The sequence below is a fragment of the Sus scrofa genome, chromosome 3 (assembly GCF_054392235.1).
Source record: "Sus scrofa isolate SSC_HxYL_T2T_F1_AM1 chromosome 3, Sscrofa_HxYL_maternal_Yorkshire_Landrace_v2.0, whole genome shotgun sequence".
Taxonomy (NCBI): Eukaryota; Metazoa; Chordata; class Mammalia; order Artiodactyla; family Suidae; genus Sus; species Sus scrofa.
The window spans coordinates 30,222,549-30,240,026 of NC_139385.1; the positions used below are offsets into that span (position 1 = coordinate 30,222,549).

The 17,478-nt window shown below is 35.9% G+C and overlaps 1 protein-coding gene across 3 annotated transcripts in view; it reads right to left on the reverse strand.

The window, feature by feature from the left end:
* The window catches only part of ABCA15 (ATP binding cassette subfamily A member 15), a 162,961-nt gene that overhangs the window by 4,113 nt on the left and 141,370 nt on the right, over positions 1–17,478 (reverse strand). For all 3 annotated transcript variants that reach the window (XM_085017384.1, XM_085017383.1, XM_085017386.1), the window contains 3 exons: positions 13,708–13,886; positions 6,151–6,276; positions 5,731–5,925 (listed from right to left, as the gene is read on the reverse strand). In XM_085017384.1, coding sequence (XP_084873510.1) covers positions 5,731–5,925; positions 6,151–6,276; positions 13,708–13,886 — 500 coding nt within the window. The remainder of the gene's footprint in view (positions 1–5,730; positions 5,926–6,150; positions 6,277–13,707; positions 13,887–17,478) is intronic.

Sequence of the window (17,478 nt, forward strand, 5' to 3'; positions counted from 1 at the left end):
TTTTTAAAATAAATTTTAAAAGCTTTAAATTTTCTTCATGAAAGAGAAAACTATAAATTCACCTAGATATTTTGGAAATGAACCATATATACCAACTAAAAAGTCTTGTTACAAGCTCTGTGAATGGGTCTGACTGAAATTTAGTCACAATGGAAGAAATTAACCTAACCTGGATATAGGTCATAAGAAAGTACTTAAATTCAGCCCCCAAATAAAAAGTGGATAACTATGAAAATTGAGATGAGGATGAAAAACTAAAAATCTAATATCTGGACAACTGGAGTTACAGAAAGAGAGAAAGAAAAGAATAAAAGAAGAGCTTTAAGAAAAAAAATAAGTGGAAATTATCCAGAACCAATGAAAGAACTAATTGATAAACTCGGTAATGTCAACAATTTCCAAGCAGGATAACAGGTTCATATCTAATTAGAGTTGATCCTTGGACAACATGTGAGTTAGGGGCGCTGACCCTCTAGCTTGTCAAAAATCCACTTACAACTTTAGAGTCAGCCCTCTGTATCCATGGTTCTGCATCTATCAATTCAACTGTGGATTGTGTAGTACTATAGTATATATTTATTGAGGAAAATGTGTGTATCTGCATATTTCAAATCCATGTTCAAGGGACAACTGTACTTCACATTTAAGTTTACTTTTATTTTTTTTAATTAATTATTTTTTTTTGTCTTTTTGCTTTTTCTAGGGCTGCTCCTGTGGCACATGGAGATTCCCAGGCTAGGGGTCAAATCAGAGCTGTAGCCACCGGTCTACGCCAGAGCCACAGCAACTCGGGATCCGAGCCATGTCTGCAACCTACACCATAGCTCATGGCAATGCCAGATCCTTAACCCACTGAGCGAGGCCAGGGATCAAACCCGCAACCTCATTGTTCCTAGTCAGATTCATTAACCACTGCACCACGATGGGAACTCCTTAAGTTTATTTTTAAAAAGAGAAAAAATTTAAAGCAATAATAAAGAAAAGAAAGATTATCTATAAAGGAACATCAGATTGACAGTTGATTTCTCAAAAGTAGAGATGGGAGTAAAATGATAGTGAAACAACATATTACTTTGATACAGGAAAATAGTTTCAAATCTCGAATTCTATATATAGCGAAAATATTTTTTTTTGCCAATGAGGGTAAATTAAGCCATTTGCAGGGGAAAAAAAAGTAATGTGAATAAAATTTTTGATCCTGAGATTGAGATGGAGAAAATATCTGCAATTGCCTCTATGCAATTCTGAGTAGAGGCTCTAGCCATTGCAATAAGGCAGGGGAAAAAAAAAAAAAAACCACAGGATTGAAAAGAAAAACAAACCGTCATTATCAGTAACAGTCATGATTGTAGAAGTGAAAATTACAGCATAATTTATAGAAAAATATTAGAATTAAGATAATTTAATAATTTGTTGAATATAAGTTCAATATTTAAAAATTAATGTAATTCTATGGACTATCAATAAGTAATAAATTAAAATTATTTAAATTTGTATCAGAACATAAAATATACAGAAATAAATTGTGTACAATATTGTTTTTCCGGAGTTCCCGTCGTGGCGCAGTGGTTAACGAATCCGACTAGGAACCATGAGGTTGCGGGTTCGATCCCTGCCCTTGCTCAGTGGGTTAACGATCCGGCGTTGCCGTGAGCTGTGGTGTAGGTTGCAGATGCGGCTCGGATCCTGCGTTGCTGTGGCTCTGGCGTAGGCTGGTGGCTGCAGCTCCGATTAGACCCCTAGCCTGGGAATCTCCATATGCCGCGGGAGCGGCCCAAAGAAATAGCAAAAAGACAAAAAAATATATATATATATATATATTGTTTTTCCTTAAGAAAATCATGGACTTGGAGAATAGCCTTATGGTTGCCAAGGGGGAGGGGGAGGGAGTGGGATGGATTGGGAATTTGGAGTTAATAAACGCAAACAATTGCCTTTGGAATGGATTAGCAATGAGATCCTGCTGTGTAGCACTGGGAACTATGTCTAGTCACTTATGATGGAGCATGATAATGTCAGAAAAAAGAATGTATACATGCATGTGTAACTGGGTCACCATGCTGTACAGTAGAAAGGAAAATCATTTGGGAAATAACAATTGATAGCAATTAAAAAATTAAAAATAAATAAATATTTGAAGTCAAAACAAACAAAAAATATTGTTTTTTCTTGGTCTTAATCTAGACAACTAGTTGAATTTTCTTATTAGTGTAATATCCCTGCACAACCAAAAAATTATTATTCTGAGATATTTAATGAGACCCAAATACATGAAGATCTGTATTATGTTCACAATAAATATGTCGACCTCCTGAATACTACTTAAAATCCTAGCATTTTTATTCAAAGGTATGCTAATTTATTAATTCAGCTATAGTTTTAAAAGGATGCGAACCACCAAAGTAATATTGAAGAACAAAGTTTTTACTTTTGGATATTGTGACTTTTTAAAAAGACTTCCATAATTAACAAAGTACGTTACTGGTGCAAAGATAAACAAATCAACCAATGGAAGAGAGCAGTCCAGAATCTGACTCATATTTATATAACACTTTATAGCTGACAAAATTGATGTTGCAGATAAAGAAGAATAATTTTTCAACAAAAGGAGCTAGGTAAATTGGTTATTTTTTAGTAAAACACAGGAAAAGGAAAAGAGAGTTCCAGTTGTGGCCCAGTAGGTTAAGGATCTGACTCGTATCCATGAGGATGCAGGTTCATTCCCTGGCCTTGCTCAGTGGGTTAACGATCTGGTGTTGCCACAAGCTGCAGTGCAGGTTGCAGATGTGGCTCAGATATGGCCTTGCTGTTGTTGTGCCATAGGTCAGCAGCTGCAACTCCAATATGACCGCTAGCCTTCCATATGTTGCAGATGTGGCCCCCAAAAGGAAGAAAACAAACAAACCAACAAATGATATAAAGGAATCTTGACCCTTATGTAATAGTATATAGATGGGTCATAAATCTAATTGTGGAAGATAATGCAATGAAACTTCAGATACCAAAGGAAATTCAATACCTAATATAAATATGGGGGAATTTTCTTCTAGTGCAGCAGGTTAAGGATTTGGCATTATCACTGCAGTGTCTTGGGTGTGGCATGTGTTCATTACCTGGCCTAGGAGCTTCCATGTACTGTGAGTGCAGCCAAACAACAACAACAACAAAGCAAAAAAACTAATGAACACAGAGAAAAAATAGGCATCATTAAAATTTTAAAAAAACTTTTAGTCCAAAGAAAAATATGCCAAGAATGTCTTCAAATAATTGCCAAAACAGAGGCAACCCAATAGAAAAGATTACCAAGACTTGAACAGCCACTTCACAAAAGAGGATATCTAAATTTTCAATAACTATTTGAAGATATATTCAACTTCATACATTATCAGGGAAAAAAAAGGAAGGGAGTTACTAAACACAATATAATGTCTAAAATCAGTCTAAAAGACTGTCAGTGTTTAATGTTGACAAGGATATAGAATGATGGAAACTTCATACACTGCTGGCAGGAGAGAAAATTGGTATAATCACTTTGAAAAGCCATTTGGCCATATCAACTAAAGGTGAAGACTTACCTACTTTATTATGATCCAGTAATTTTATTTGTAAGTATATATCTAACAGAGATGTGTACATTTATGCACCAAATGACATGTTAAGTAGCAATCGTGGCCATATTAATAACAAAGCTTAGAAACAATATAAATATCTGCCAGACTTGCAATAGATAAACATATCATTTTATATTCATAAAATTAAATATTATACAGCAATGAAAATGAACAAACTACCACTATATGTGATAATGTGTATGAAGCTTACAAGCATAAAATTGAATTAAAGAAGCCAGAAAGAAGTACACAGAACAATTATTTTTATATAATGTTCAAAAATAAGTGAAATTAATGTGTGGTAGGAAAAGTCATCATGATAAAAATTCAAAAAGGAATAGATTAGTAATTTGAAATGAATATTTAGCTTAATTGTAAACATCAAGGAATTAAAAAAGAAAAACTCTAATATTTTCACATGATACAAAGTACATAAGAAAGTCACTAAAATACTAAAAGTATACTAAAATATACTAAAAGTATACTAAAAGTATACTAAAATACTAAAAGGGCATAGCAGACTAGACAAAAAATCATGACACATCGGTTCACATTTATTAGAATGGCTATTGTCAATAAAACAGAAAATAGCAAGTATTGGTGAGGATGTGCAGAAATTGGAAATCTTGTGAATTCCTGGTGGGAACATAAAATGGTGCAGCCCTTATGGGATATAGTATGGCAGTTCTTCCAAAAATTAAACATGGAATTCCTGTGATCTTTGGGAATGTACACAGAATAATTAAAAGCAGGTTTCTTAGATACTTGTAAACCAATCAATGTTCACAGCAGCATTATTCACACCAACCAGTCAGAAGGTGGAAACAACCTCAATGTCCATCAAAGAATAAGCAAATAAATAAAATGTGATATACACCTAGAATGGAATACTACTCAGCCTTAAAACAGTATAAAATTCTGATACATAGGTGATCCTTGAAGGCATTAGAATAGGTGACTAAAGTCAGATACAAAAGTGCAAATATTATTTGATTCTACTGACATGAGGTACTAGAATAGTCATATTCATAGAGATGGATAGTAGTATAGTGGGTACCAGGGATGGAGGAGAGATGGGGAGTTATGTTTGAATGGGGTACAGATTTTCAGTTTGTTATAATAAAAAAGTTCTGGAGATGGACAGTGGTGAAGATTGCCAATAATGTGAATGTTCTAAATGCAAATGAATTGCACATTCAAAAATGGTACATTTTGTTTATTTAAACCACATTCAAAGCCACAACGTTAAAGAACATTTTTAAGCATGAGGGGATGAAAAGATCACCATATGTCATATGTTTCAGAAGAGCCAACTGGATAGATATATTCCCTGATGCTTGAAAAATCTTCCTCAGATGTACTGAATTAGTCATTGCAAAAGGCTCATATTTGCCTGTATGTCTGGTCCCTCTAGAATGTTGACATTTTTTATAGATCATAGCTTTGGTGCCCAATTTAGCTTTTTCTCTTTGGCGCTATATTGATCTAACCTTTCCCCCATTCTCCACAATCAGGGGACTCTTTATACAACTCAGTGTCCCTCCAAGGGGGTTTGATAAGTGGTATAGATAAGATATTTAGGGGAGACCGCTTCAATACTTGAATCCTCCCCCCCCCCCCCCGCCCCGTACTTAGCTTCTTCCCAAGGTTATGCTCCCTCTTACGGGTGGCAGTGTACAGCCCCCTGGCTGATGCAGGGATACAAAATCCAGCTACATTGCCTCAATTTAGGATCACTTTGAAAGGCAATCCTTTTCCAAAGCTCTAAGATGGATCAAGACCTCAGTTACAAGTAAATTTCAGGTCATTTTCTCTTTCTTCCCAGTCTTTATTTCCTCATGGCACCTTCTCTGGCACATGTTAGATGCACTGTTGAGAGAACCTGCCTTTACCAGTTTCAAAGAACACAAAAGATGCTCTTGTCTTCGATTCTGTTCTTGTTGCCTCACTGTTGCTCCTCAAAAACAATTATTGTTCTCTCTGGAATCTACTGACTGAGTCAACAGTATTAATATCAATACCTATCATGATTCCCAGCTAATATCTCCAGCCATCTGCCTATTTCCTGCATTCCCAAGTCATCATGCTTCTCACACCTTGGACTGTGATAGTGTCGTACCTTTTGGGTATTTTCAGTGATGCTGAAGCCATCAATGAACACTTTCCCAGAGGTAACAATCTCATCTCCTGTCAAAAGTTTGAAGGTAGTAGTTTTTCCGGCTCCATTGAATCCAAGCAATCCAAAGCACTCTCCTTTTTGGATTGCCAGGGATATATTTTTGACAGCAAAAATGACTGGGTACTTAAAATATACCTAAAAAATTCAGAAAACACAATATAGCAAAAGAATATTTGTTGGCTAAATACAATAAGTACCTAACACCCCTATGGATCACTACTTCAAGTGATTTCACAAGAAGTCTTCTATCCCACTGAGAGAACAAACATGGATCCTGAAGAACCACAGCAAATCTGGACACGAATGACACGCTCTGAAGTAAAATGAAGCCACCATATTTTGGCCGGTGAATAATGTTACCTTTGTGAGTTCCTTAATGAGCACTGCCGAATTCAGCAACTCTCGAGGGTGCCCCAGGATTCTCCTTCTTTCGTTTTGAACATCTTCATCTTCAGATTCTCCAGATAATTCCTTGGATACTTTCCCCTATATTTTCAAGACAATAATCACAGAGGTGGATACTCTTTAGGGGTCTGATCTCATCTAAGTGGCTTCATGAAAGCGGAACTGGGGGATGATTTCAAATATGTCAAAAGAGAATGTTTTAGTATTTAAAGAAGCCTCTGAATATCACCTCAACATCTCGTGTGCAAACTAAGTTTCAATTAATGAATAGTTAATCAGAAGAATGCAGGTGGAGACTAGAGGAGAAGAAAAAGTTATTCCAAATCACAGAAAGAGTATAAATTAACATGCTAAGGTGTGTACTTTAGGTCTTTAAAAGTATTTAAAGCATTGAGAGAAATAGTTTTTATCCCTTGGGTCCTTAAGAAGAAAGTCATTTAAAGAAGGTAGGGAAATTCTAAAAAAAAACGGTCATGAATTTTTAATAATAATAACTTTTCCCAAACTAAATAGGAATGGGAGTTAAGAAGATCAGCAAGGACTTTTTTTTTTTTTTTTGTCTTTTTGCCTTTTCTAGGGCCACACCTGTGGCATATGGGAGGTTCCCAGGCTAGGAGTCTAATCAGAGCTATAGCCGCCAGCCTACGCCACAGCCACAGCAATGCAGGATCCGAACTGCGTCTGCAACCTACACCACAGCTCACAGCAATGCCGGATCGTTAACCCACTGAGCAAGGGCAGGGATCGAACCCGCAACCTCATGGTTCCTAGTTGGATTCGTTAACCACTGAGCCACGAACGGGAACTCCAAGATCAGCAAGGATAAACTAGACTTTTCCTAAGAAACTCACTGGACCTTATGGTTCAAAATAAATATTAAAAGATACTATTGCTCTTTAGTAATCTTGACTAGACCAAGAAGCTTCAGGAAACTGATCTCAAGATATTAGGACAGAAATTTGTCATAATTTTAAGGCCATTTTGTCCACTTATTTCAGAATAGTTTTTTGTTTTTTTTTTTTTTTTTTTTTGCACAGATGAAGAAAATAGCCTTACCCTCCCTCTGGAATTGCACACCAAAAACTGAGCTCGATCAAGTGTGATTTATTTATTTATTTATATATTTTTTTGTCTTTTGTTGTTGTTGCTGTTGTTGTTGTTGTTGTTGCTATTTCTTGGGCCGCTCTCGCGGCATATGGAGGTTCCCAGGCTAGGGGTCGAATCGGAGCTGTAGCCACCAGCCTACGCCAGAGCCACAGCAACGCAGGATCCGAGCCACATCTGCAACCTACACCACAGCTCACGGCAACGCCGGATCGTTAACCCACTGAGCAAGGGCAGGGACCGAACCCACAACCTCATGGTTCCTAGTCGGATTCGTTAACCACTGCGCCACGACGGGAACTCCAAGTGTGATTTATTAAGTCGCAATATGTATAACACTGAAAGGCTAAAGAAGAGTTGACTTTCATGAGGGAGGAAGAAAAAAAATCAGACAAATTTTTAAGACAAATAGAATGTCAATGTGAGGAGGTCTGTGGACCTGTGAAACTGGTAAAAGAAATACTGAAAAATACCTATTTAAAGCCTTTGAAAATGAGCCTAAGGATGTTCATCAAATGAACAAAGATTTAGGAGTTCCTGCTCTGGTTCAGCTGGTTAGGGTGGGGGTTTCATTTAGGATCCAGCACTGGTGCAGCTGTGGCTCAGATTCAATCAGATTCAATCAACGACTAAGGCATCTTTCTGGGAGAGGAATAATGTCAGCATTTCTCAGAACATTCCCCATCTACTTATTGCAGAGGCTATGTTCTGAGTGAGTTTAATTGGGAGTTTGAAGATTCTTTCTTCTATCCAGCCCCACACATGAAGTGGGGGACTTTACTTTGGGTGTGATGTGGTATACTGAGCCCTAGATCATTGTTAAGGCAAAGGCTCCAAGGGCTGGGGGTGGGAGCAACCAAGAAGACCAGAGATTACTGTCTCCCACTAAGCACTCGTCCTGGAGCAGGGATATCCCTCAAGTGAGAAGCATATCACCATCCTTGATTCTTGGCTCAGAGCTTTTCCTGAGGGGTAGCATTAGGCTATAAAACAGAGAGCCAGTTGGAGATCCCATTATGGCTCCATGGTTAACGAATCCAACTAGGAACCATGAGGTTGAAGGTTCTATCCCTGGCTTCTCTCAGTGGGTTATGGATCCAGCGTTGCTGTGAGCTGTGGTGTAGGTTGCAGATGTGGCTCGAATCCCCTGTTGCTGTGGCTCTGGCTTCGGCTGGCAGCAGCTTCCATTCGACCCCTAGCCTGGGAACCTCTGTATGCCATGAGTGCGGCCCTAAAAAGACAAAAAAAAAAAAAAAAAAAAAAAAAGGGAGAGCCAGTAATTTCTCCCCCATAGAATTGTCTTTATTTGAAATAGTAGGGGTGAAGTCAAGCATAAGGATGCTCTCAAAAAAAGGAGGGTTTTATGTAAAGCAATTAATAAATGACTGGTGGTTCCACTATAGATATAAATTAACCATAGGCTAGCTGGTTTACTGGAGAGAACCAGAGAAAGAAATGGCTATGAAGAACCCTTCTGGGATGAAGAACAAATCCTGAAAAATGCCCTTTATCTGCTACAACGAAGACCAAATTTAAATGGATTGGTCTATGGAGCAATTTATAACTTAAGGCATTGTTGGGAACAGTACAGAAATCCACCAGCACTTAGTGGAGCCTAACAGCTGGGTGTGGTCAGGGAGAGGGAGAGTCAGAGTCAGGGAAAGGGCACTGTTAGTCCAGAATGACTGTGCCCGCGCCCGGTTCTGTGTCCTCTGAGAAAAATATCAGGGGCTTCACACTACAAGGAAAATAGACTTCATTAAAACAGCCCAGACACTTAGTAAACAGACCAGCAAATAATAAAAAGTCCCTGTAGGAGGGCAGTACCCACAGAGGCAATGCTTACTTTAAATATTCAGAGTTTGGAATAAAATTATGAAATGAAAACAGAAACTGGTCCCATACATAGGAAAAAAGCAGGAAATAGAAACTGCCTTAAAAATAATCAGATGTCAGATTTAATGGACAAAGATGTCAAAAACAAGTTTTATATTTTTGAATTATATTTTTGTCCAGACATAGGCCCAGGAATAGGATTACTGGATCGTATGGTAGTTCTATATTTAGCTTTCTGAGGCACCTCCAGACTCTTTTCATTGTGGTTGTACCAATTTACATTCTCACCAACAGTGAAGGAGGGTTCCCTTTTCTCCATATCCTCTCCAGCATTTGTTACTTATAGACTTGTTAACAGTGGCCATTCTGACCAGTGTGAGGTGGTATCTCAATGTAATTTTGGTTGGCATTTCTCTCATAATTGGTGATGCTGAGCATTTTTTTTTCATGTGCCTACTGGCCATCAATATGTCATCTTTGGAGAAATGTCTTTAGGTCTTGTGCCCACTTTTTTAATTGGGTTTTTTGTGTTGTTGATGAGTTGTACGAGTTGTTTGTATGTTTTCGCCATTAGGCCCTTGTCAGTTGCTTTGTTTACAAAGATTTCTCCCATTCTGTGTGTTGTCTCTTTATTTTCTAATAGTTTCCTTTGCTATGCAAAATTAAGAGACCAGCAACTATAAATAATTCTGCACACATATAGATGGTTATATAAAAATGTAACAGGAACTACAAATCCAATAACTATAATGATCACACAGATATAAAAGAAAAAGCAAGCCAAACACAGCACTAAAGATGGTCAGCAAATTACAAGAGAAGACAGGAAAAAGAAGAAGGAAGAAAAAAGGACCCCCCCCAAAAGAATGTGATAATAAGTACATACTTATCCATAATTACATTAAATGTAATTGGATTAAATGCTCCAACTAAAAGACTGGCTGAGTGGATACAAAAACAAGTTCCATATGTATGCTGCTTACAAGAGACTCACATCAGTCTTAAAGACACATACAGGCTGAAAGTGAGGGGGAGGAAGAAGATATTACATGCAAATGGAAATTAGAGAAAAGCAGGAGTAGCAATACTCAGATAAAATAGATTTCATAATAGTGAAGGTCACAAGAGAAAAGAAGGACATTACATATATGATTAAAGGATTGATACTTGAGGAAGAAATAACAATTGTAAATATATATGTCCCCAACATAGGAGCTCCACAATCTATAATGCAACTATTAGCAGTCATAAAAGGAGAAATAAATAGCAACAAGATAATAGTGGGGAACTTTAACATTCCACTTACAGCAATTAACAGGTCATCCAGACAGAAAACCACCAAGGAAACACAGGCCTTAAATGATACACTAGACCAAACAGACTTAACTGATATCTACAGAACTTTTCACCCCAAAGCAGCAGAATATACCCTCTTCCCAAATGCACATGGACTATTCTCCAGGATAGATCACATCTTGGGTCACAGATAAAGCCTTGGTAAATTTTTAAAAATTGAAATTATTTCAGGCATTTTCTATGACCACAATGCTATGAGACTAGGAATCAACTGACAGAAACAAACAAACAAACAAACAAACAAACAAACAAACAAACAAACAAACAAACCAAAAAACCAGCAAACCCCACAAACTCCTGGAAGGTAAGCAGTATGCTACTAAACAACCAATGGATCACTGAAGAAATCAAAGAGGAAATGAAAAGACACATAGAGACAAACAACAATGAAGATACAACAATCCCAACACCTATGGGACACAGCAAAAGCAGTTCTGAGAGGGAATTTTATAGCAGTACAATCATCTCAGGAAAAAGAAGAAAAACGCAAATAAACACCCTAACCTAGCTTAAACATATAGAGAAGAAAGAACAGACAAAGCCCAAAATTAGTAGAAGAAAAGAAATCACAAAGACTAGAGCAGAAATTGGTAACATAGAGACAAAGAAAACAATTGAGAAGATCAATGAAACCAAAAGTTGCTGCTTTGAAAAGATCAACAAACTTGATAAACCCTTAGCCAGACACATGAAGGAAAAAAGGGAGAGGGTTCAAATCAATAAAATTAGAAATGAAAAAGGGGAAGTTACAACTGACACTGCAGAAATACAAAGGATCATGAGAGACTACTGTGAGTATTTGTATGCCAATAAAATGGACAACCCAGAAGAAATGGACAGATTCTTACAAAGGTATAACCTACCCAGACTGAACCAGGAATAAATAGAAAATGCAAACAGACCAATTACAAATGCTGAAATTGAGAACGTGATTCAAAAACTAAAAGTCCAGGATCCAATGGCTTCACAGCTGAAGTCTATCAAACATTCAGATAAGAGCTAACACCTCTTATTTTGAAACTTTTCCAAAAATTGCAGAGGAAGGAACACTCCCATGCTCATTCTATGGAGCCGCCATCACACTGACACTGAAATCAGAAAAAAGATACCACAAAAAAAGAAAATTACAGATCAGTATCACTGATGAACATAGATTAAAAAAAATCCTCAACAAAATATTACCAAACCCCATTCAAATATATGTTAAAAAGATCATACCCAACGATCAAGTGGGATTTATACCAGCGATGCAAGGATTCTGCAATATCTGCAAATCTATTGATGTGATACACCACATAAACAAACAGAAAAATAAAAACCATATGATCATCTCAAAAGATGCAGAAAAAGCTTTTGACAAAATTCAACACTCAAGAGAGTGGGCACAGAGGGGGACTTCCTCAACAAAATAAAAGCCATTTATAACAAACTCATAGCTAAAATCACAGCTCAATGGCCAAAAACTGAAAGCATTCCCACTAGGATCAGGAACAAGACAAGGATATCCACTCTCATCACTTTTATTCAACATAGGTTTGGAAGTCCTAGCATAGCAATCAGAGAGAGAGAGAGAGAGAAAAAAAAAGAAATTACATGATTCCAAACTAGAAAAGAATAAGTAAAACTATCACTGTTTGCAGATTCTATGATACTACCTAGAAAACCCTGAGGACACTACCAGAAAAGTCTTAGAGTTCATCAATGAATTTGGTAAATTTGCGAGATACAAAATCAAGACAGAGAAATCTATTGCATTTCTCCATGCTAACAATGAAAGATCAGAAAGAGAAATATGGGGAATGATACCATTTACCATTGCATCAAAAAGAATAAAATACCTAGGAATAAACCTATCTAAAGAGGCAAAAGACCTGCACTCTGAAAACTCTAAGATTCTGATGAAAGAAATGAGTTGACACAAATAGACAGAAAGTTATATCATGCTCTTGCATTGAAAGAATCAATATAGTCAAATGCTGGAGAGGGTGTGGAGAAATGGGAACCTCCTATAATGTACACAGGACCCAGTGCCTGGGTTACTATACTGTACAGCAGAAACTGACACAACACTGTAAATCAACTATACTTAAATAAAAATAAGACAAAATTTAAAAAAAATGACCTTTACCGATATATTAAAAATAATGGGTACCATGCATGAAGGTATAGAGGGAGTTATGATGGCAATGTTTATCAAAGAGAAAATAATATTGGTGTGAATGTGAATTGGGATAGCCATTATGAAAAACAATATGGAGGTTCCTCAAAAAAACTAAAAATAAAGTTGCCCTGTGACATAGCAATCCCACTCCTGGATAAATATCTATTAAAAACTTTTACTAATTCAAAAAGATACATACAACCCAAAGTTCATATGCAGCACTATGCATAATAGCCAAGACACGGAGGTGATCTAAATGTCCATCAATGGAGGAATGGGTAAAGCACAGGGAAATATGTTAAATCTCTTGGAGTAGAGCATGATGGGAGATAGTGTGAGAAAAAAATGTATATATATATTTTATATATATATATGTATGACTGGGTCACATATAGTACAGCAGAAATTGACAGAACATTGTAAATCAATACACTTTAATAAAAAAGATGTGGTATATACAGTGGAACATTAGCCTTAAAAAAGAATGAAATAATGCCATTTGCAGCAACATGGATGGACACAGAGATTATCATACTAACTGAAATAATTCAGAAAGAAAAAGGCAAGTGTTACATATCACTCATATGCAATCTAAAAAATGACACAAGTGAACTTATTAACAAAACAGAAACAGAATCACAGATTTTGAAAACAAATTTACGGTTACCAAAGGAAAAACGTAAGAGGAGGGGATAAATTAGGAATTTGGGATTAACATACACACTGTACTACATAAAAAAGAGATAACCAACAATGACTTAATGTGTAGCATAGGGAACACCACTCAATATTCTGTAATAACCAATATGAGAATAAAATCTGAAGAAGAATAGGCATACCTATATGTATAACCGAATCACTTTCAGTACCCCTGAAACTGACACAATATTGTTAATCAGTTATACTCCAATAAAATTTTAAAGAAATGTATTTCAGAGGACACATTCTTTTTCTTTTTTCCAGTTATTGAGACTTTCAAATGTAGATAAATGCTTTTTAGGATAATTGGTCCATTATCTTATAGTCATTCTTAAGGTCCATGCTTAATTACTCACCTTCTTGAATGCCTTATAGATAACAAAGTAAATGTATTGATGGAAAAATGTTCTTAATCTCCACAAAGTAGTCTCCAAAAAGAAAATGATGAGAAGGAAAACAAAGCCTGTGATACTCATCATAATCATATACTTTCCAATGGTTTCCTCTTCCAAAGAATAAACATTCTTTGTATTATCTGAGAATGGAAAAAAAAAAGACATTTTTTTCTGCAGAAAATTGACACCATGAATAAGACCTAAGAAAACAATCAATAGGAAGAAATATAAGATAAAATGAAACATAAGTTTAAACGGAGGCAGGTAAAGTATTTAGAGTGTAAGAAGTCATTATCCTGCTACAAAAAAATGCCATTTGAACAGCAAATTCTGAAGGCTGATCTTCATGAGTATAATATATGCTAATCGAGTAAGCATATGAATATTAACATATTTATTCATATATTCAATAATGATTGCGTGTCATGAAACTATGCCCAAAATTATTTCAGAAGTGTGAAGTGTTAAACTGATAGTTAAAATATTAATATGCAACAGTGCTGGCAAAAGATAATGCGCTGTTTATAAAAGGTAAAAATGACCATTAGCTGACACATTTTGAACTTTCTTGAGAAAAAAGTTAATGCATAAGAAGCACAGAATTTCTATTATAGGAAAATCATACACTTCCTAGTTTTAAAAAGTGATTTTAGATTTATAGAATAGTTGTGAAGCAAGTATGGAGTATTCCATATGTTGTGCACCTAGTTGCCCTAATTATTAACAATGTACATCAGTATGGTACTTGTTATGATGAACAAAAAAATTGACATTACTATTAACAAAAGTTCCTGATTTAATGAGATTTCCTAGATTTTAAAATATAATGTATACTTTTTTTTTGGTTCCATGATCCAGTCCAGAATCTACAATTAGTGGTCATGTACCTTTAAGGTTCCTCTTGACAGTGAGTTTCTCAGATTTTCCTTATTTTTTTTGTTGACTTTGATAGCTTTTGGTCAGATATTTTGTAGGATGTCCTCAATTAAAATTTGTCTGATTTTTTCATTATTAGACCGGTATTATTGGGAGGTTTTAGAGAAGATTACAGAGATAAAGTGCAATTTTTATCTCATTGAAAAAAGATACACATAGTTTCTGGTCTTATACTTAGGTTTTTAATCCATTTAGAGTTTATTTTTTATAGAGTGTGAGAAATGTTCTAATTTCATTTTTTACATGTAGCTGTCCAGTTTTTACATTACTTTTTGAAGAAATTTTCTTAATTTTATATTGCCTCCTTTGTTATAGATTAATTGACCATATGTGCATGGGTTTATTTCAGGATTTTCTACCACGTTCCATTGATCTATATGTCTGTTTGTGTGCCAGTACCATAATGTTTTGATTATTGTTGGTGGGAATGTAAATTGGTACAGCTTGTATGGAAACAGTATGGAGGTTCCTTAAAAAACTAAAAGTAGAACTACCATATGACTGAGCAAGTCCACTTGGGCACACATCCGAAGAAAATGAGAACACTAATTTGAAAACTTACATGCACCCCAATGTTTGTAGCAGCATTATTGACAACACCTAAGATATGGAAGCAACCTAAATGTTGAGAAAGAGATGAACGGATAAAGAAGATGAGGTACGTGTATACAATAGAATATTACTTAGCCATAAACAAGAATGAAAATTTACCATTTGCAGCAACATGGCTAGAATTGGAGGGTATTATGCTTAGTGAAATAAGGCAGACAGAGAAAGACAAAAATTGTATGTTATCACTTACATGTGGAATCTAAAAAATAAAATGAATGAATATAACAAAATAGAAAGGCTACTATGTACAGAGAACAAACTAGTGGTTTCTGGTGGGGAGGGAGATGGGGACAGGGGCAAGACAGCATTAGGGGATTAAGATGTACAAACTACTAGGTATAAAATTAATAAGATACAAGAATGTAATGTATATCACAAGGAGTATAACCAATATTTTATAACTTTATGTGGAGTATAATCTGTAAAAATATAGACAAATATAGATATATTGTACACCTAAAACTAATATATCATTGTAAATCAACTACACTTCAATTTAAAAAAAAAGATGTGGGCAAAAGAAAGGATACATATACTCAGTGTGACCCATCTTTGTTGATGTTTACCTAGGTTCTTGGTTGAGATAGTGTTTGTCAGATTTCTCTGCTGTCAAGTTACTCCTTTCCCTCCCTTTTCTACCCTATGTTATTTGGAAAGAAGTCATTGTGTACATCACATATAATGGGGAACAAGTTATGATCTACTTCCTCAAGCTTGGAGATCTACATAAATTGGAATTCTGTGGAATACTTTTTTCTTTTTCACCATTTATTTATCAAAATATAATTCAATACTACTTGTTGTTCAAAGTGTTCCAGCATTGGCTGTTGAGCTGTCTTTTTTAAGAATCATATTTTATAGGATTTTGCAGTTGATGTATAGAAATGCAATTGAATTTTGTGTTTAAATTTATTTTGCATTAATCAACCACCTTAAATTCTTATAAAATCTAATAATTTATCAAATAATTCTTTTATTTTTAAATTTTTGTTCATAGGACTCTCTGAAATTATTCCACAATATTATTTTTTTATTGTTATTTCCCCAATACAATTTTTTTCTACTGTACAGCATGGTGACCCAGTTACACATACATATATACATTCTTTTTTCTCACATTATCAGGTCTCTGTCATAAGTGACTAGACATAGTTCTCAGTGCTACACAGCAAGACCACATTGCCAATCCATTCCAAAAGCAATAGTTTGCATCCATTACCCCCAAGCTCCAAATCCACCCTACTCTCCCCGCCCCAGGTAACCACAAGTGTATTCTCCAAGTCCATGATTTTCTTTTCTGTGGAAAGGTTCATTTGTGCAATATATTAGATTCCAGACATAAGTGATATCATATGGTATTTGTCTTTCTCTTTCTGACTTACTTCACTCAAGATGAGAGTCTCTAGTTCCATCCATGTTGCTGCAAATAGCATTATTTTGTGTTTTTTTTATGGCTGAGTAGTATTCCATTGTGTATATATACAACATCTTCCTAATCCCATCATCTGTCAATGGACATTTGGGTTGTTTTCATGTCTTGGCTATTGTGAATAGTGCTGCAATGAACATGTGGGTGCATGTGGCTTTTTTAAGGATAGTTTTGTCTGGATATACGCCCAAGAATGGGATTGCTGGGTCATATGGTATTTCTGTGTATAGTTTTCTAAGGTACCTCCATACTGATCTCCATAGTGGTTGTACCAGCTTACATTCCCACCAACAGTGCAGGAGGGTTTCCCTTTTCCCCACACCCCCTCCAGCAATTGTCTTATTGTTTTTAGAGTACCTGTTTTTGTCTCTTTAGGTAGATTAATTCCTAGGTGCTTTATTCCTTTTGACAGCATGGTAAACAGGATGGTTTCCCTAATTTCTCTTTCTGATCTTTCATTCTTAGCATATATAAATGCAATCAATTTCTGTGTATTAATTTTGTATCCTGCAACTTTACTGAATTCATTGATGAGCTCTACTAGTTTTCTGATAGCATCTTTAGGATTTTCTTTTCTTTTTTTTTTTTTTTTTTTGTCTTTTTTTTTGCCTTTTCTTGGGCCGCTCCTGTGGCATATGGAGGTTCCCAGGCTAGGGGTCTAGTCAGAGCTGTAGCCACCGGCCTACACCACAGCCACAGCAACGCGGGATCCCAGCCACGTCTGCAGCCTACACCATAGCTCACAGCAACGCCAG